The sequence below is a fragment of the Dromiciops gliroides genome, chromosome 4 (genome assembly GCF_019393635.1).
Source record: "Dromiciops gliroides isolate mDroGli1 chromosome 4, mDroGli1.pri, whole genome shotgun sequence".
NCBI lineage: Eukaryota > Metazoa > Chordata > Mammalia > Microbiotheria > Microbiotheriidae > Dromiciops > Dromiciops gliroides.
In genome coordinates, this window is record NC_057864.1 from 382,229,319 (window position 1) to 382,243,710 (window position 14,392).

General features: G+C 39.8%; 1 protein-coding gene across 2 annotated transcripts in view; it reads left to right on the plus strand.

The window, feature by feature from the left end:
• AIG1 (androgen induced 1) overlaps positions 1 to 12,241 on the plus strand; it is a 327,250-nt gene extending 315,009 nt beyond the window's left edge. For both annotated transcript variants that reach the window (XM_044004057.1, XM_044004058.1), the window contains 2 exons: positions 5,630 to 5,793; positions 11,569 to 12,241. In XM_044004057.1, coding sequence (XP_043859992.1) covers positions 5,630 to 5,793; positions 11,569 to 11,606 — 202 coding nt within the window. In that variant the 3' untranslated portion in view covers positions 11,607 to 12,241. The remainder of the gene's footprint in view (positions 1 to 5,629; positions 5,794 to 11,568) is intronic.
• The last annotated feature ends 2,151 nt before the right edge of the window (positions 12,242 to 14,392 follow it).

Genomic DNA, 14,392 nt, shown 5'->3' on the forward strand with positions numbered 1-14,392 from the left:
AAAGCCCTCCAGCATATGATTCTGAGCACATAGTAGGACCCCAACTACCATTTCTCTTCTGATAATTCTGTACCCAAGGGCTTCCTTTGAAAACAGCTGGAGTCAGAAGGTTTGGGCTCTAGGCCAGCTCTCCACCCAGTTACTTTGGTTATTTTAAGTGACTTGATTCTTCTGGACCTCAGTTTTTTCCTGAGTAAAATGAAAAGGTTGGACTAGGCAATCTCTTAAGTTCCCATCCACCTGTAACAATCTGTCAGTCTATGGAATTCATTCTGGGAGGTATAATGCGGTTACCATTCTCTCCAGGGATGGGCAGCAAGAATTATGACCTTGAAAACATTTTGTTTTTGTGTAGGAAGACAGATTTTCAGATAGAAAGAATCAGGGAAGGGGAAGGGGAAGGGGGTGGAGGGAAAAAGGAGTTTCTAATGCATTTAGGCTATCTTCCTTGGAGATACTAAAAAGGTTTCAGTGACCTAAAATGTGGTCATTAAAACATTTTCTTTAGGATTAATATATAAAAACATACATAACAAGAAAATGGATTTCTGTAGCCAATCAATGGATGAGCCACCCCCCACCCATGCCTCCTACCCCACCAACTCAGCACTGCCTCAGATTTCATTGCTACATTGCTGGTATTTGCCAGTGGGTTGGGGCAATGAATTGTCTGGCACCACCATCCACATCACTAGGAAGGACCCTGAGGCAGATTTTGATTTGGCACATCACACAAGATTTCATGTCTAGTCATAGAACGTAATGGAGGCAGCAGATTCCCCAAACCATAGAAGAATCAGAGATAGGGGGAGAAAGGCAGAGAACTAGCTCCCATCCAGGTCAATTCAACAAACATATCACTACTATGTCTAAGGCACTATACTAGGTAATAGGGACATAGAAAAAAAACAAAAATGGTCATTGTTCTCAAGAAGCTTCCATTTTATTGGAAACAAATGCTCTAGAAATAGTCAAGAGGTCTTCAGAATTATCACCTTCCCCATGGCTAAGTAATTATAACAACAAAAACAACAACAGTACCAGCTAGCATTCATATAGAGGTTTTCACTTGGGGAAGTTTTACTTTGTATGATAAATTTATATTGCATTTTATGGCTATAAAATGTCATTTGATTTGATCTTCACAACACTCATGTTAAGTGAGATATTTACAAATGTTTTTATCATCATGTAGAAAAACCAAGGCTCAGAGAATTTAACTTATTTTGTCCAATGTCATACGCATGGTTATCAGGCAGAACCAGGATTCCATCTTAGCTGGGCTTCAGATTCTCTGCCCTTCCTGTTATTCCCTAATGACCCTCTCATATTACAATAGACACTGGTGTTTTGTTTGTTTGTTTGGGGATTATATCCCCCAGTCTCTCAGTACCTTACCTATAATAAGTGCTTAATAAAGGCTTATTGGAATATTAATGGAATATTTTCTCAACACAGACTATCTGGGTTGTGAGTGTAAGGGATGGTATCAAAAACCCAGCCAAGGATTCAAGATTCACAGCCTAACAATAATAATTGTCATAATAGTAATAGTTTAGATGACACATAATCCTCATGTGGATCATTGAAATCCCAAGTTAATATACAGATCCATCCAAATGCAGAAAGGACAACCTTCAGTGATAAATGCATTTCCTTTCAGCAAAAATTAAGTCATTGATGTTTCAATGCAAGGTGAAGCTTCTTAATATCTATAGTTGAGATGGATTAACCATAAAACTAGCAAAAGTAAAAACTGATAAGAACATTCATATGAGAGATAAATCGGGAAGTTAGGTGATGGGTGGATAGAGGACTGGTACTGAAATCATAAAGATTTTAATTCATATCTGTCTTCAGACACTTAACCAACCAAGCTACCTTACCTCTCTCTGCCTCGGTTTCCTCATCTGTAAAATGGGGATAATAATAGCACCTACCTCCCAGGGTTGTTATGAGGATAAAATGAAATACTATTTGTCACACACTTTGCAAACCATAAAGTCCTATATAAAAACTTCTATCATTATCATTCAATACCAGTTAGGAGTTAAAAGCTTTTTAGCTCCCAGAAAGTAGGTGCTGATGTAGCACCCACTTGACCTTATCAGCTGGCCCAGTATTTTGCTAGAAACCACCTCAGCAACTTCTGAGCAAATCATCCTTGCTGAAAACTACAAGAGAAGGCCACTGTGCAGGGAAGGAAGGACGAAAAAGAGTAATTATCAATGTGAGAACTAATTAGCAACTACAGTTTTTATTACACCCAGATTGCCAAACTCAAGAACTTCTAGCCAGTGAGACTTTAATGTATAGAAGCTAATTAATGAAACGAATCACTATGTGAAAAACCCTAAACCTTTGTATTATCCATCAGGAAATTAACAAGCCACATGACAACTGCCCAGCTAATTGCATTAGTTTAGCTAAAGTTACAAAGAGGAAGCTCTGCCACAAAACAGTGGAATCAGGGTACAGCATTTGTGAATACTAAAGGTTTGCTTGTGTAATTGAGGATAAAGCTATAGTCAGGAACATGCAAGGGACAGCTTGGCCTATGAGACCTCCTCCAGTGCCCACCTCCCATTGCCCAGATCTTTCTGCTGTGTTTGCATGTTGCAACAAATTAGATCAAGCTGCCCAAGCAGGATTTCTCCACGTTTTAAGGGGAGATTCCCCTGGTGTGCTTTCAGGGCTCTCTCGATGTCTTATTTTTGTAATTATAGATTGTGTTCAATAGGTATCAGTAAAACAAAGGGCAAGCAGGCCTTCCAGATGACAGGACTTTACTGATGCAAGGCTGTGGACCCGCTTCAGAACTCAGTAACTTTGTACCACAGCGCCCTCTGGCACATTCACAGCATAGATTGTGCCAGCTGATCCAGACAGATCAAGATCATAGGTTCCTGGCTTAGATCTGCAAAGAACTTTAAGGTTCTTTAGATAGCTGGATAGGTATAGTAACTTACTAGACCCTAGAGCAGGAATTGTTAACCTGATGTTCTCAGATTGATTTCAGGGGATCGGCAAACTTGGATAAGGTAAAAAAAAATAAAAAGCATATTTTATTTAAATTATTAGTTTCCTATGTAATTAGTAATTAAAAATGCATATTTTATTAAAATGATTAGTTTCCTGTGTACTTAGTAATTAGTAATCCTATGTATTTTATTTTTTAAAAAAACTTCTGAGAAGGTGACATAACACCAACTAAAGGTTAATAACCCCTGCCATAGAGGATTTAATTAAGAAACGTTTTTCCTTAGCTGATGCAAATTATACCATTAGGCAAAATAATATTGAGATCAGTAGAGTAGGAGGAGTAATTCTTATCTTTCCAATTTAATTTGGTAAATACTTTGACACTGTTTAATAAATATTTAACAATTTAACTCAATTAGTTTTTTTGCCATCAACTATAAGCTAGACGCTGTGCTAAATCCTGGGGATATAAAGATAAAACCAAAACAACTCCTGCCCTCAAGGAGCTTACGTTGTGCTATGGGATATATGCAGAAAAATAGATAGAAAATAATGCCAGGGAGCACTTCAGGAAAGTCTCCTTACAGGAGGTGGTACTTGAGTTCACTCTTGAAGGATGAGCACTCTAGATGAGAGGAAATGAAATATCAGAAGCAAGTAGAGCAAACCTGTTTTGGAAATAACTACCATCAGATACTAAAACAGCAATCCAGAAAGTCTTACCAACACTACAGACTGCCCAATTAAATATTAGGAACAGTGAAAGTTATTGCAGTTGATGAACCTGCTCAACCAAAATAGCTTAAAGACATAATATGATACAGTAGGAAGAACAGTGATCTTGAGTCAGAAAACCTAGATTCAAATCCTTGTTCTGCTATTTACTGGTTTGTGTAACCTTGTACTATTTAATTCAATTCAAGAACATTTAAATGTGTGTGTATACATTTATACACACACGAGTGTGATAGGTAAACAAATAAATATAATGCAAGGTAGAACACAGCTGGGGCCAAGGAGGCTCTCTAAGAAAATTTGTTTTTGTTTTTGTTTTTGTTGGGGTTAAGTGACTTGCCCAGGGTCACACAGCTAGTAAGTGTTAAGTGTCTGAGGCCGGATTTGAACTCAGGTACTTCTGACTCCAGGGCCGGTGCTCTATTCACCGCGCCACCTAGCTGCCCTCTCTAAGAAAATTTGAAGGAGAGAGGCCCTATTGTGGCCTCATCCATAAGGTTAATGGGCTGAACTAGAAATCTCTAAGGTCTCTCCTACGATCAAATCCTTTGATCTTATAAATTTTGATCTCAAATGGGGAGTGGAGAGACATAATGGATTGAGATAAAAACAACTGTACAGACTGAAACAAACTCTCCTAAAGCAAAACCTGTGATCATAAGATTTTAGATTGAGAATCATAAGGGATCTTAGAACTCATCAAGTCCAAAGATTCTTAACTTCTTTGTGGATGTCAAGGACCCCCACTTTGGTAATCTTAAGAAGCCTATGAGATCCCTTTCCAGAATCACGTTTTTAAATGCATAAAATGAAACACTTAGGTTTACAAAGAGAAATCAATTATATTAAAAATATAATTATCTCAAAAAAATGTTAAATGAGTTCATAGATACCAGGTGAAGAACTCCTGATGTAGCTTAACTTTTATTTTGCAAGTGAGGTCAATAAGGTTCAGAAGAGTGAAGCAATCTGCCCAAACACATACAGATAGGCTCAGATTCCAGTCCTGCCATTTTCTATGTCTTTCATCTCTGCCACACTCTCCACTGTACCATAATGACTGGCGTTAGTTAGCTCTGCATTAGCTAGTTAAGAGAGACACCGGAGCATAGTATGTAGAAAAATGGCCTTTCAGTCATGAAGATCTGGTTTCAAGTCCTCGTTCTGCCACATCCTTCTCTGATGCTGCTCAGGTCTCTTTATCTCTCACTGCACTAATTCTAAGTGATAAAAAAAAAATTACCCTGTGTAGGGGGCAAGTAATTTCCTCACCAGGACTTCCTTATGCCAGTGGGGTCACAGGTTCCAGAGATTGTCCCACATTCTTACACACCCCCAGCAAAAAAAAAAAAAATGGCTAATGAAACCTCTTCAGGATCATGAACTGGAGTAAATTCAGAAAGCCTCACTTCAGGAGAGCTGTCACAGAAGCCAAGGGCTTTATCTCAACCACAGATGAATACAATGTGCTTGGCTGATGCCTGTGTTGTTTTAATGTGTAAAGACCAGATTAAGTAGCCTCTATAATAACAAAAATATAATAATTCCATTAAATCCAACACTGTTTGGAGTTGCTTCTGGGCTGCAGAGGCCAACTTAGCTTGAGATTTGCAGCCTGGGGAGCGAATGGGGTTAAGCGGTACCTAATGGGGACGAAATCAGCTTTGAAACAGCCATGAAAATGTTTTGCATGATTTCACATGTAGAATTGATATCATTTTTCTTACCTTCTCAGTGGGAGAGGTGGGGGGGACAGAATTTGGAACTCACAATTTACAAAGAAAAGAATGTTCAAAATAGATAAATAATAAATTAAAAATAAATAAAAGCTAAAATAGGAAAGAAAAGGGGGGGGGGAATTAAGTGCCATGACACCAACTCCTGATTTTTCTCCTTTCTGATTCCATTTCAGGGTGTGTTGGGTGCATCATGTAACAGGGATTTGGGTGTACCCTTTCTTGGAACACTTGGGCCCAGGAGGCAAAATAATCTTCTTTTCATTCACAACCATTTTAATGAACCTTTTGTACCTGCTGGGAGAAGTTCTGAACAACTATATCTGGGATACTCAGAGGAGTAAGTATTGTTTAGGAGAGCATTAAGCAACAGAACTTGCTTTCTGAAAGAATAATGTGGCCAAAGACTGAAGTAGAATTCCACTGCAGCTTATTTCTTCCTTCATCATTAAAAAATAAAATAAAATAAATCCTCCAGTGAATTAAATGTCTTCTAGGACGCATACAATTGCTATGAATAGTGTTTCATTTTTATAACTACCAACTCTAATTTAAGAGCTGCTGGCAATTGCCTGAAAGGTTTACTACTCACTTGATGTTACTAGGTATTAACCATTAAAAACTAGCAGGAAAGAAGCTTCAGTCTATAGATAGGGGTGTTCTTTGCAGGATACGGGGTATTAAAGGGAAAGGCTGTTTGGTGTGATCCTTTGACTTCCTTTTTTTTAATGAAATAAGGTCTACCCTAAAAAGAATGGTTATATACCCCCAACAAAGCCATTCCACTTAATACCTAAGACCTCATTATTTTAGTTTTTAACCCAACCAATTATGTAGATAAGACTACCTTCAGTAGGATTTCACTGTCCTACCAGAAGCATGAGGGATGCAAAAATCACAAAGTTGCTTGGATACCATCACTGAAGGGTTAGCTTTGGTGGCAGCCATACCTGCCTAGCTTTTAAATGTGATGATGACTGCCATGGGGCAATCCTACACTTCACCAAAGGCTGTGGTTAACCTGAGATTTGATGTCCCTTTTGTTTCTATTTATAGCATGCTTCCCGACGTGGCAATGCATACACTCTTAGCCAAGCTGCCCAGACTATCCCAAGGCTTTATAGAATGATGTAAAAATTGGAAGATGGAAAAAGCAACAGCACAGAGCCTCACCAGTTTCAGTCCACAACGAATGCACATCCAACAGCAAGAGTTGTTTTTAAATCTAATTGAGGCTTGTTTGGTGGTGGTGGTTTTTGTTGTTGTTTTTAAACAAAATACTAAACCCTGAAGATCCCTGAGGGGTACCTAAGGTAAACTGAACCCTAAGGATGGGATACTACAAGTGGAACTCTGGATCCTAGAATTGTGTGCATAAAGGTATAAGTCAGGCTCATGTAGCACACGGACCTTTTCAAGTTTCTCCTTCCTTAAGTTTGTTTAGTCTTGCTGCAAAATAGTCTACTAACCCCCATGCAGGAGCTCAAGTTAGGTGGTCTAAAACGTAGAACCTGGTCACAGGAAGAGGGCTTTTAAAAAATCCTAAATGAGATAATAGATTTAGAGTGAGAAAGGACTTCGGGGGTCATCTAGTCTAAGCCCTTCATTTTACAGGCAAAGAAACAGAGGCCTAGAATGGATAAATGATTTGCCCAAGGTCATACATATGGTCACTAAGAGAGGTGCGGTTTGAACCCAGTCCTCTGAGGCTAAATCTAACATTTTTTTCCCTGTGTTGGTACTGACTAATTGTATGGCCTCAGGCAAGAGATTTAACAGTTGTTCCTTCCATAAAGTGGAACTAAGAGTCCCTGAGTTCCTTCATGGGACATTTTTTTTTTTGGATGGGGCAATGAGGGTTAAGTGACTTGCCCAGGGTCACACAGCTAGTAAGTGTCAAGTGTTTGAGGTCAGAGTTGAACTTAGGTCCTCCTGAATCCGGGACCAGTGCTTTATCTACTGCACCACCTAGCTGCCCCCCTTCATGGGACATTTTGAGAACAGAATGAAAACATACATGTAAAATTTGTCGAACTTATTAGGAAAAAGGCAATATTTAGATTTAAGGCAATCAAATCAACTTTCTATTACTCAGAAATTGCTTGAACTCTTTGCTTTTCTTTTTCTTGATGCTGCCAGCCATATAGCTACATCCATGGTATGATCCAGTTCAAATTGGGGAGCTAGTCATTAAATTTTCAGTGTGAATATCTACACCTCAGAAATTGGCAAATACTACAAATAAGGGTTGGGATTTTTGTTATTGTTGACTGTCTAGACATTAGAAAGTGATGAAGAAAATATTAATAATGCAGGTTAAACTTAAAAGTATGTCATACATACTTTAGGGAGGGGGGAGCTAGTTGTTAAACATTTACCAGTACAATCTTGCTTATAGAATCTTTGAAGAAGTCATAGAATTTATTTTAGGGTTAGATATTTGGAGTTAGAAGGGACCTTAGAGGTGATCTGTTTCTCTACTTTCACTTTACTTAAAGGAGTAAAACTGATGCCAAGAGAGACATCTTCCAATTTTTACATCATTCTGTCCAGCCTTTGGATGGTCCGGGCTGCTTGGCTTAAGAGTATATGCCTTGGGGGCAGCTAGGTGGAGCAGTGGATAAAGTGCCGGTCCTGGATTCAGGAGGCCCTGAGTTCAAATCCAGCCTCAGCCGCTTGACGCTTACTAGTTGTGTGACCTTGGGCAAGTCACTTAACCCTCATTGCCCCCCCCCCAAAAAAAAAAGAGTATATGCCTTGCCAAATTGGGCGAGGAGGGCATTCTATCATAAAAAACAAAAAGAGACATTAAAGCCCAGGTTTAACAACAGCCTTTGGGTGAAGTGTAGGATTGCCCCATGGCAATCACCTCCACATTTAAATACTAAGTGGGTATGACTGTCACCAAAGCCAACCTTTCACTGACAGCACCAAAGCAGCCTTGTTTTTGTACCCTTCATGTTTCTGGTAGGATAGTGAAGCCCCATCAAAGGTTATCCCAAGGTCGTCTAAGTCACAACCAGAGCTGGGATTAGAACCTAGCTCCTCTGACACCAGATCCAACTGTCTTTACCACACTGCCTCTAGTATAACCCCAGGTATTATAACTGAGGGAAATAGGACCTAGAGTGGTCTAGTCATTCACCGAACTTTAATAAGTTTCAGATCCAAGAGACCCAACTTCTCCTTCATTACTTTTTCCACCACACCATCAACATCTTGTCAGGGAGATTGGTTTTGGTTTCATTTGGTTTGGTTTTTCCTGAAAACTTGGGACAGAATTAAACCAGAAAAATAGGCTAATCCAACATGAAACATGAACAAGATGTGCTTAATAAATGGACACTGAAAATAGCATTTAAAACATTTGATTAAAAATCCAACCTGAGATGACTTGGTTGAGTTTTGTGTGTACATATGTGTATATGCATGTGTGGCTCTGTATGAGCATGTGAATACACTCTTGAACTGAGTTCATCTGTACTTGAGGCCAAATAAATCTTCCCTTGCACCCACAGGGGCTCTCCAAGGTGATTAGATTCAAGTAAGGTAAGACTTGATCTGTATAGAAAAATCAGTATTCCAGAAACCCAACTCTAGTGGAGCAGGAAGAAGGCCCCACAGACACCAGGCATGCAGAGTCAGGCGTGTCACAGCAGAGCCACACTCCCTCCAGTTGCCCCCATCTCCATCCCTTTCATATTCCCAGCTATGCCCCCAACCGGGCTTGTGCCTCCCAAGAAATGCAGAAGTTTATCAGCCAAGTAGAAGGCTTTGCAGAAAGTAAGGGGGTGATTGACATCCCTCCTGCCACTTTCTCTTCCCCTTCCCATATAAGACAATCGAGGGCTAACCTCCACAGGTTTATGCTAAATTCTTTCCTGCCTATGGGGTGGAATCAGGTTCACTGTTCCTCAAAAAAAAAAAAAAAATAGTTTATGGCCGCCTGGTTAATTGTTTTGTTTTGTTTTGTTTTTCCTCCATCCTAAGCTGCCAAGCCATAGTAGGTGGGGAACAGTTTGCCCTTTCTTTGGGTCAGTGAAACACTCCATGCCCTCCTCCCCCAGTTGTGAAGATTCCTTCGTTGGTGCCAAATAGCTCCATCTGCAATAGAATCCTTTGGAGGAAGGAGCCTTAAAAAAAAAAAAGAAAGAAAGAAAGAAAGAAAGAACACTGCTTCAGTTAGCTTCTGGAAAGGGTCCCAAAGGAGGAGAGGAATGCAAGCTTGGCTTGGGAGCAATCCCCCGAATCAAGGGTGCTGTTTTGGAGTAGAATCTTTGTTGTGTGTTTTTTTCAACTTTTGCCCATGGCTGCCTCATGAATTGGGCACACCCATCACTATATTTAAAGTTCTGGCAATATCTACGGTATTTTTCACCTCAAAATGGGATCTTACATGAAGATCCTCACTCCTCCCTCCATCTGGATGTTCTACTTGATAGGCTTTCGAATAAGCCTTCTGGTGAAGGTGTGAAGAGTTAGCTATCTGCAGGGCCTTAGCAGTACAAGGAAAAAAAAACAACCACCAATAAACATAAAAGAATTTCCTTCCTCTCACACCCAGCCCAGTGTTGACATACTACTCATGCTGCCCTAACCCTACCACTACAGGGGAGAAAAAAAAAAGGCAATGAATATGGCATTCTTGATCCCCTTCGTGATTTAAACCCTATCTTTATGTTCCATCTGGAAGGAGAATTTAGTTACTCTTTCTCAACATCCCCAGCCTTGCCTTCTTTCCATAATGTGTATTACTTCATATCTCCTTTCCTGCTCCCTGCACCCACCTCCCAAGCCCCCATCCCCACCCCAGGACTCTTAGGCAACAGAAGGAATGCTAGATTGGGAATGGGAAGATGCAAGTCCTGGCTGAACTTAGAGTGCTGATTTTGGAGTCTGGTGTGCTGCCACTTGTACCTCTGAGACCTAGAGAGCCTGTCATTTCACACCTATGAAACTGATTTCCTCATCTGCAAAATGAAGGTGTTAGACTCGGTTTCCTCTAAGGTCCTTTCCAATTCTAAGTCTATGATCTATTAGGAACTTCTCTACACAGCTGCCTCAGAAACCTGCAAAAGAAAGTTTTCTGGGGTTTTGCTTTTGCTTTTTGTTGGGGGGTGGTTGTTTTTTCAACAGCCTGTGAGATGTTTGGCACCAGAGGACCTAGGAGAAAAGGAAAGGACCATTAGGGAGCACTTGCCAGATTGTAACACTAATTCATTGCTCAAGAACAAGCATGTGAATAATTTGAACAGTTTTATGGCCAGGACAATTAAACCTATTCCCCAATTCAAACTCCTTTCAACACGGACCACAGGTGGTGAGTCTGGGGAGTTGCAGACATGTCCCCCAGGAGGAAGGCTACTAATTCTACCGGTCTTGTGTCAGAGAAGGGGCACTGGTTTAAAAGAGTGCGCTTGTGTAGAGAACAGCAATTTAGGAAGACAATGGCTTCTCTGAGAAAAAAGAGCAATATTTGGAATTTTCCTTAAGTCCAAAGACTTTCCCTGGGTAGGGACAATAAAATAAAGCCATTGAGATGTGTCTCCCATTGCTACCAGGCAATCTGTTTTGCATTTCTGCAAACACTTCCTTGCTCAAGAGTCAGCTTGAGGGGTTCCCCCTCCCTGAAGCAGTAAGAGGCAGGGTGTGCCACGGGATGTGCCGCCCTGCCTGATTCAAGAAAAGGGTGGGGAGGGAGGTCACTGAGTTAATTTTGGGAGAACTACTGACATCAGCACAGCAGATGGCTTTCCTTTCCCTCCTTAAATAGAAGAAAAAAATGGAGAAAAAGAATTGAGAGAGAGAGAACAATAGCTCATACTGAGATGGGACTTTCTGGCTTACAGTGTACATCATTTGATATGATCTTCACAGCGACCTTGTGAGGTAAAGAGGACAGATACTATCCTTTTTTGGCAGATGAAGAGATTGAGGCTCAGAGTGTGAAGTGACTTGCCCAGGGTCACACAGGTAGTAAATGGCAAAACCAAGATCCTAAACCAGTGTTCTTTTCACCATAACATACTGCCTCCCAATCCTTATTCCCGAACTCTTAATTTATCTTAATGCTCAGAAAAAAAAAAAGACAAAACCTTTTTGCCTATGTTTCTAGGTATGGAGGAAAGTAAAGAGAGACCTAAATCAGAATGAGAATGAAGTCCAGCATGAAGAATTGGACTCTCTCTCCAGTGAACATCCCTCTCTCCCCGCTACCCCCTTCCAACAGACTGCAGCACCGCTGAAGAAGTTCTAGGAAAGAAGACAGGGGCCTCCCCCTCCAAAGTGATAAATGTATTTTTATGTAAGCAGAATGGAAGGATACTCTTAATTTTTAAATTCACTTCATTCATTGTGTATTGAAGGCTTCTTTATTCAGAACCAATTTCACAAATGATATTTCTTAACTCTTTAAAAAAAAGTATAAATGTATGTAACTGTTGTTTTATTTAACCTGGGAAGAACACACATTCCATTTCTATTTCTTGTTGCACAAAGCCATTAGAAGAAACAGTATATTCTAAGATAATGGATAATGTTTTTAACCTTAAAGTTGATTGTAATGATCTATTGAGAAGTCTTCATGTAAACTTGAAAGGAAAACAACCCAAGCAAACTCTAGTTTGAGGTTTCCTATTGCATTAATGTCACTGAAAATAGCAGTTGCTTCAAATAGGCAGTGTGTTAGTAATAATTACATCCATTCAGTCAGGCCTTCGTTGGCATTAGACACGTGCAATTTGCCCAACATGCAAAATGTAACATGAATAAAGATTCAGTGGTCCTTACTTTAGTTTCTGCATGGTGTTTCTCCCCTGCCTACACTGATGATTCCAGTTTAATTTGGTTTCTTCTGCCTCAAAGACACATACTTTCTGAGTCTGGATCTTTTCTCAATAATAGAAAAAAATAGTCATTTCATTGCATTGGAAGAAAGACTTTATAATCTAAGCCTTGGATTCCCACTGATTTTTAAATATTCATTTTAATTTATCATAGGTATGATGATAGATTCAAGACTTTATTGGTATAGTAATCTTTTCTACTAGTACAAATGACAACCCCTACACACTTTCTAACCTGTGCAGTTCTTATCATTGCCTTCCCATAAAGGCACTATAGAGGGATCCATCCAGAGAACTCCCTCATTTTGTTATTTCAGTATTTTGTGGGCACACATTGGAGCACTTGGTCTGTCCATCTGTTATCCATCACCCTGAGCCTGTAGATGGCCTACTTCCTGCCCAATCATACTTACACTTGATGATGTCTTCGAGAAACTTATCAAGTATCTACTACATGCAAGGCACTGCGCTGAACAGTGGAGATAAATGACACAGCCTTTCCTTTGAAGAATTTATCATCTTTGGGGTAGAGAGACAAGATAAGTACACTCATAACTAATACAAGTTAGAAGTCAGTGGACACATAGAAGGATTTGAAACAGAATAGCCTGAGAAGTTTGAAAAGGGAGGGATTCTAGCCAGCAGGGAATCCAAAAAAAGCTTCATGGAAGGCATGGCCTCTGAGTTAGTCCTTGAAGGGAGACAAGAATGACAAGGATGTCATTTAGAATCAGATAACACAGTATGAAGTTATTTCATCCCTGATTATTCACGTTAATGAGGAGGAGAAGAATTATTGTTTTAAAATAATTTCTCTTCTAGGCCAAAGCACTGGCCTTGGATTCAAGAGGACCTGAGTTCAAATCTGATCTCAGACGCTTGACACTTAGTAGCTGTGTGACCCTGGGCAAGTCACTTAACCCTCATTGTTCTGCAAAATAATAATAATAAATAATAATAACAATAATTTCTCTTTCACCTAAAGTACTCTTTGAGGCACTAGATAACACAATACACTCAACCCCTTTATCAGCGGCACACTTCCTTTCCTTAGTTTAGTTCATTTCTACTGTCTTCAGCCTAGGACTCAGGTGGGTCTAGGAGAAAAAGTTGCCAAGCTACTACAGATAATCCATTTGTAGATTCATGAGAAATAGTAGCAAACATTTGTGTGAGACTCTAAAATTTATAAAGTGCCTTCCTAACAATAACACTGTTAGGTACCTAGTGCAAGTACTACTGTTCCTATTTTGCATGTGAGAAAATGGATGTTTGAGAGAGTTTAAATGACTTGCTTGTGGTCACATAGCTAGGAAGTATCAGAGCCAGGAACTGAACCCAAGTCTATTTTTACTCAAAGTTCAGTGTACTTTCCAGTACATCACAGAGCCTACTGCATGTTGGCATAACTAAAACTTCAGCATTTTTGAGTCAAGATTTGTTGAGAAAGTCTTCCATTTTTTTATATCCAAACAATATGAGATATACAATTCATTGCACACCTTGATTTCAGAAGAATTCAAGTTGATAGTTACTCAAAACCCAATGGAGAGTTACATGTGATTGGAATAAGTAGCTTCATGTATTACTGCCCACTATTTGCTTTCAAAAAGTGGTATAGGGCAGGGCTTATTAAACTTTTTTTACTTGTGACCTATTTGAGAAATTTTTACACAACCCAGGTATATAGGTATATAAAATAGGTACACATAACCTTTTACTGTTGGCCAAATTTTTCACAACCCCCACATTCAGTTACGTGACTCCATATGGGGTTGTGACCCACAGTTTAAGAAGCTTGGGCATAGGGGACTTGCTGCCAAGATGACTGCCTGATGTGGGGCCAAACCACCCTGCACACATGTACCTACTCCAGCAAAACTCCGAAGCTCACACCAGGCTTAATGATCAAAAAACTCAATGAATAGGGCAGCTGAGTGGTGCAGTTGATAAAGCACCGGCCCTGGATTCAGGAGCACCTGAATTCAAATCTGACCTCAGACAAACAAAAAACCAATAAAGGAAAAAGACAACCTATAAAAAAAAAAAACCTCAATGAGTAATTATAAGTGGCTTCTTCCACCCCAGAACTAC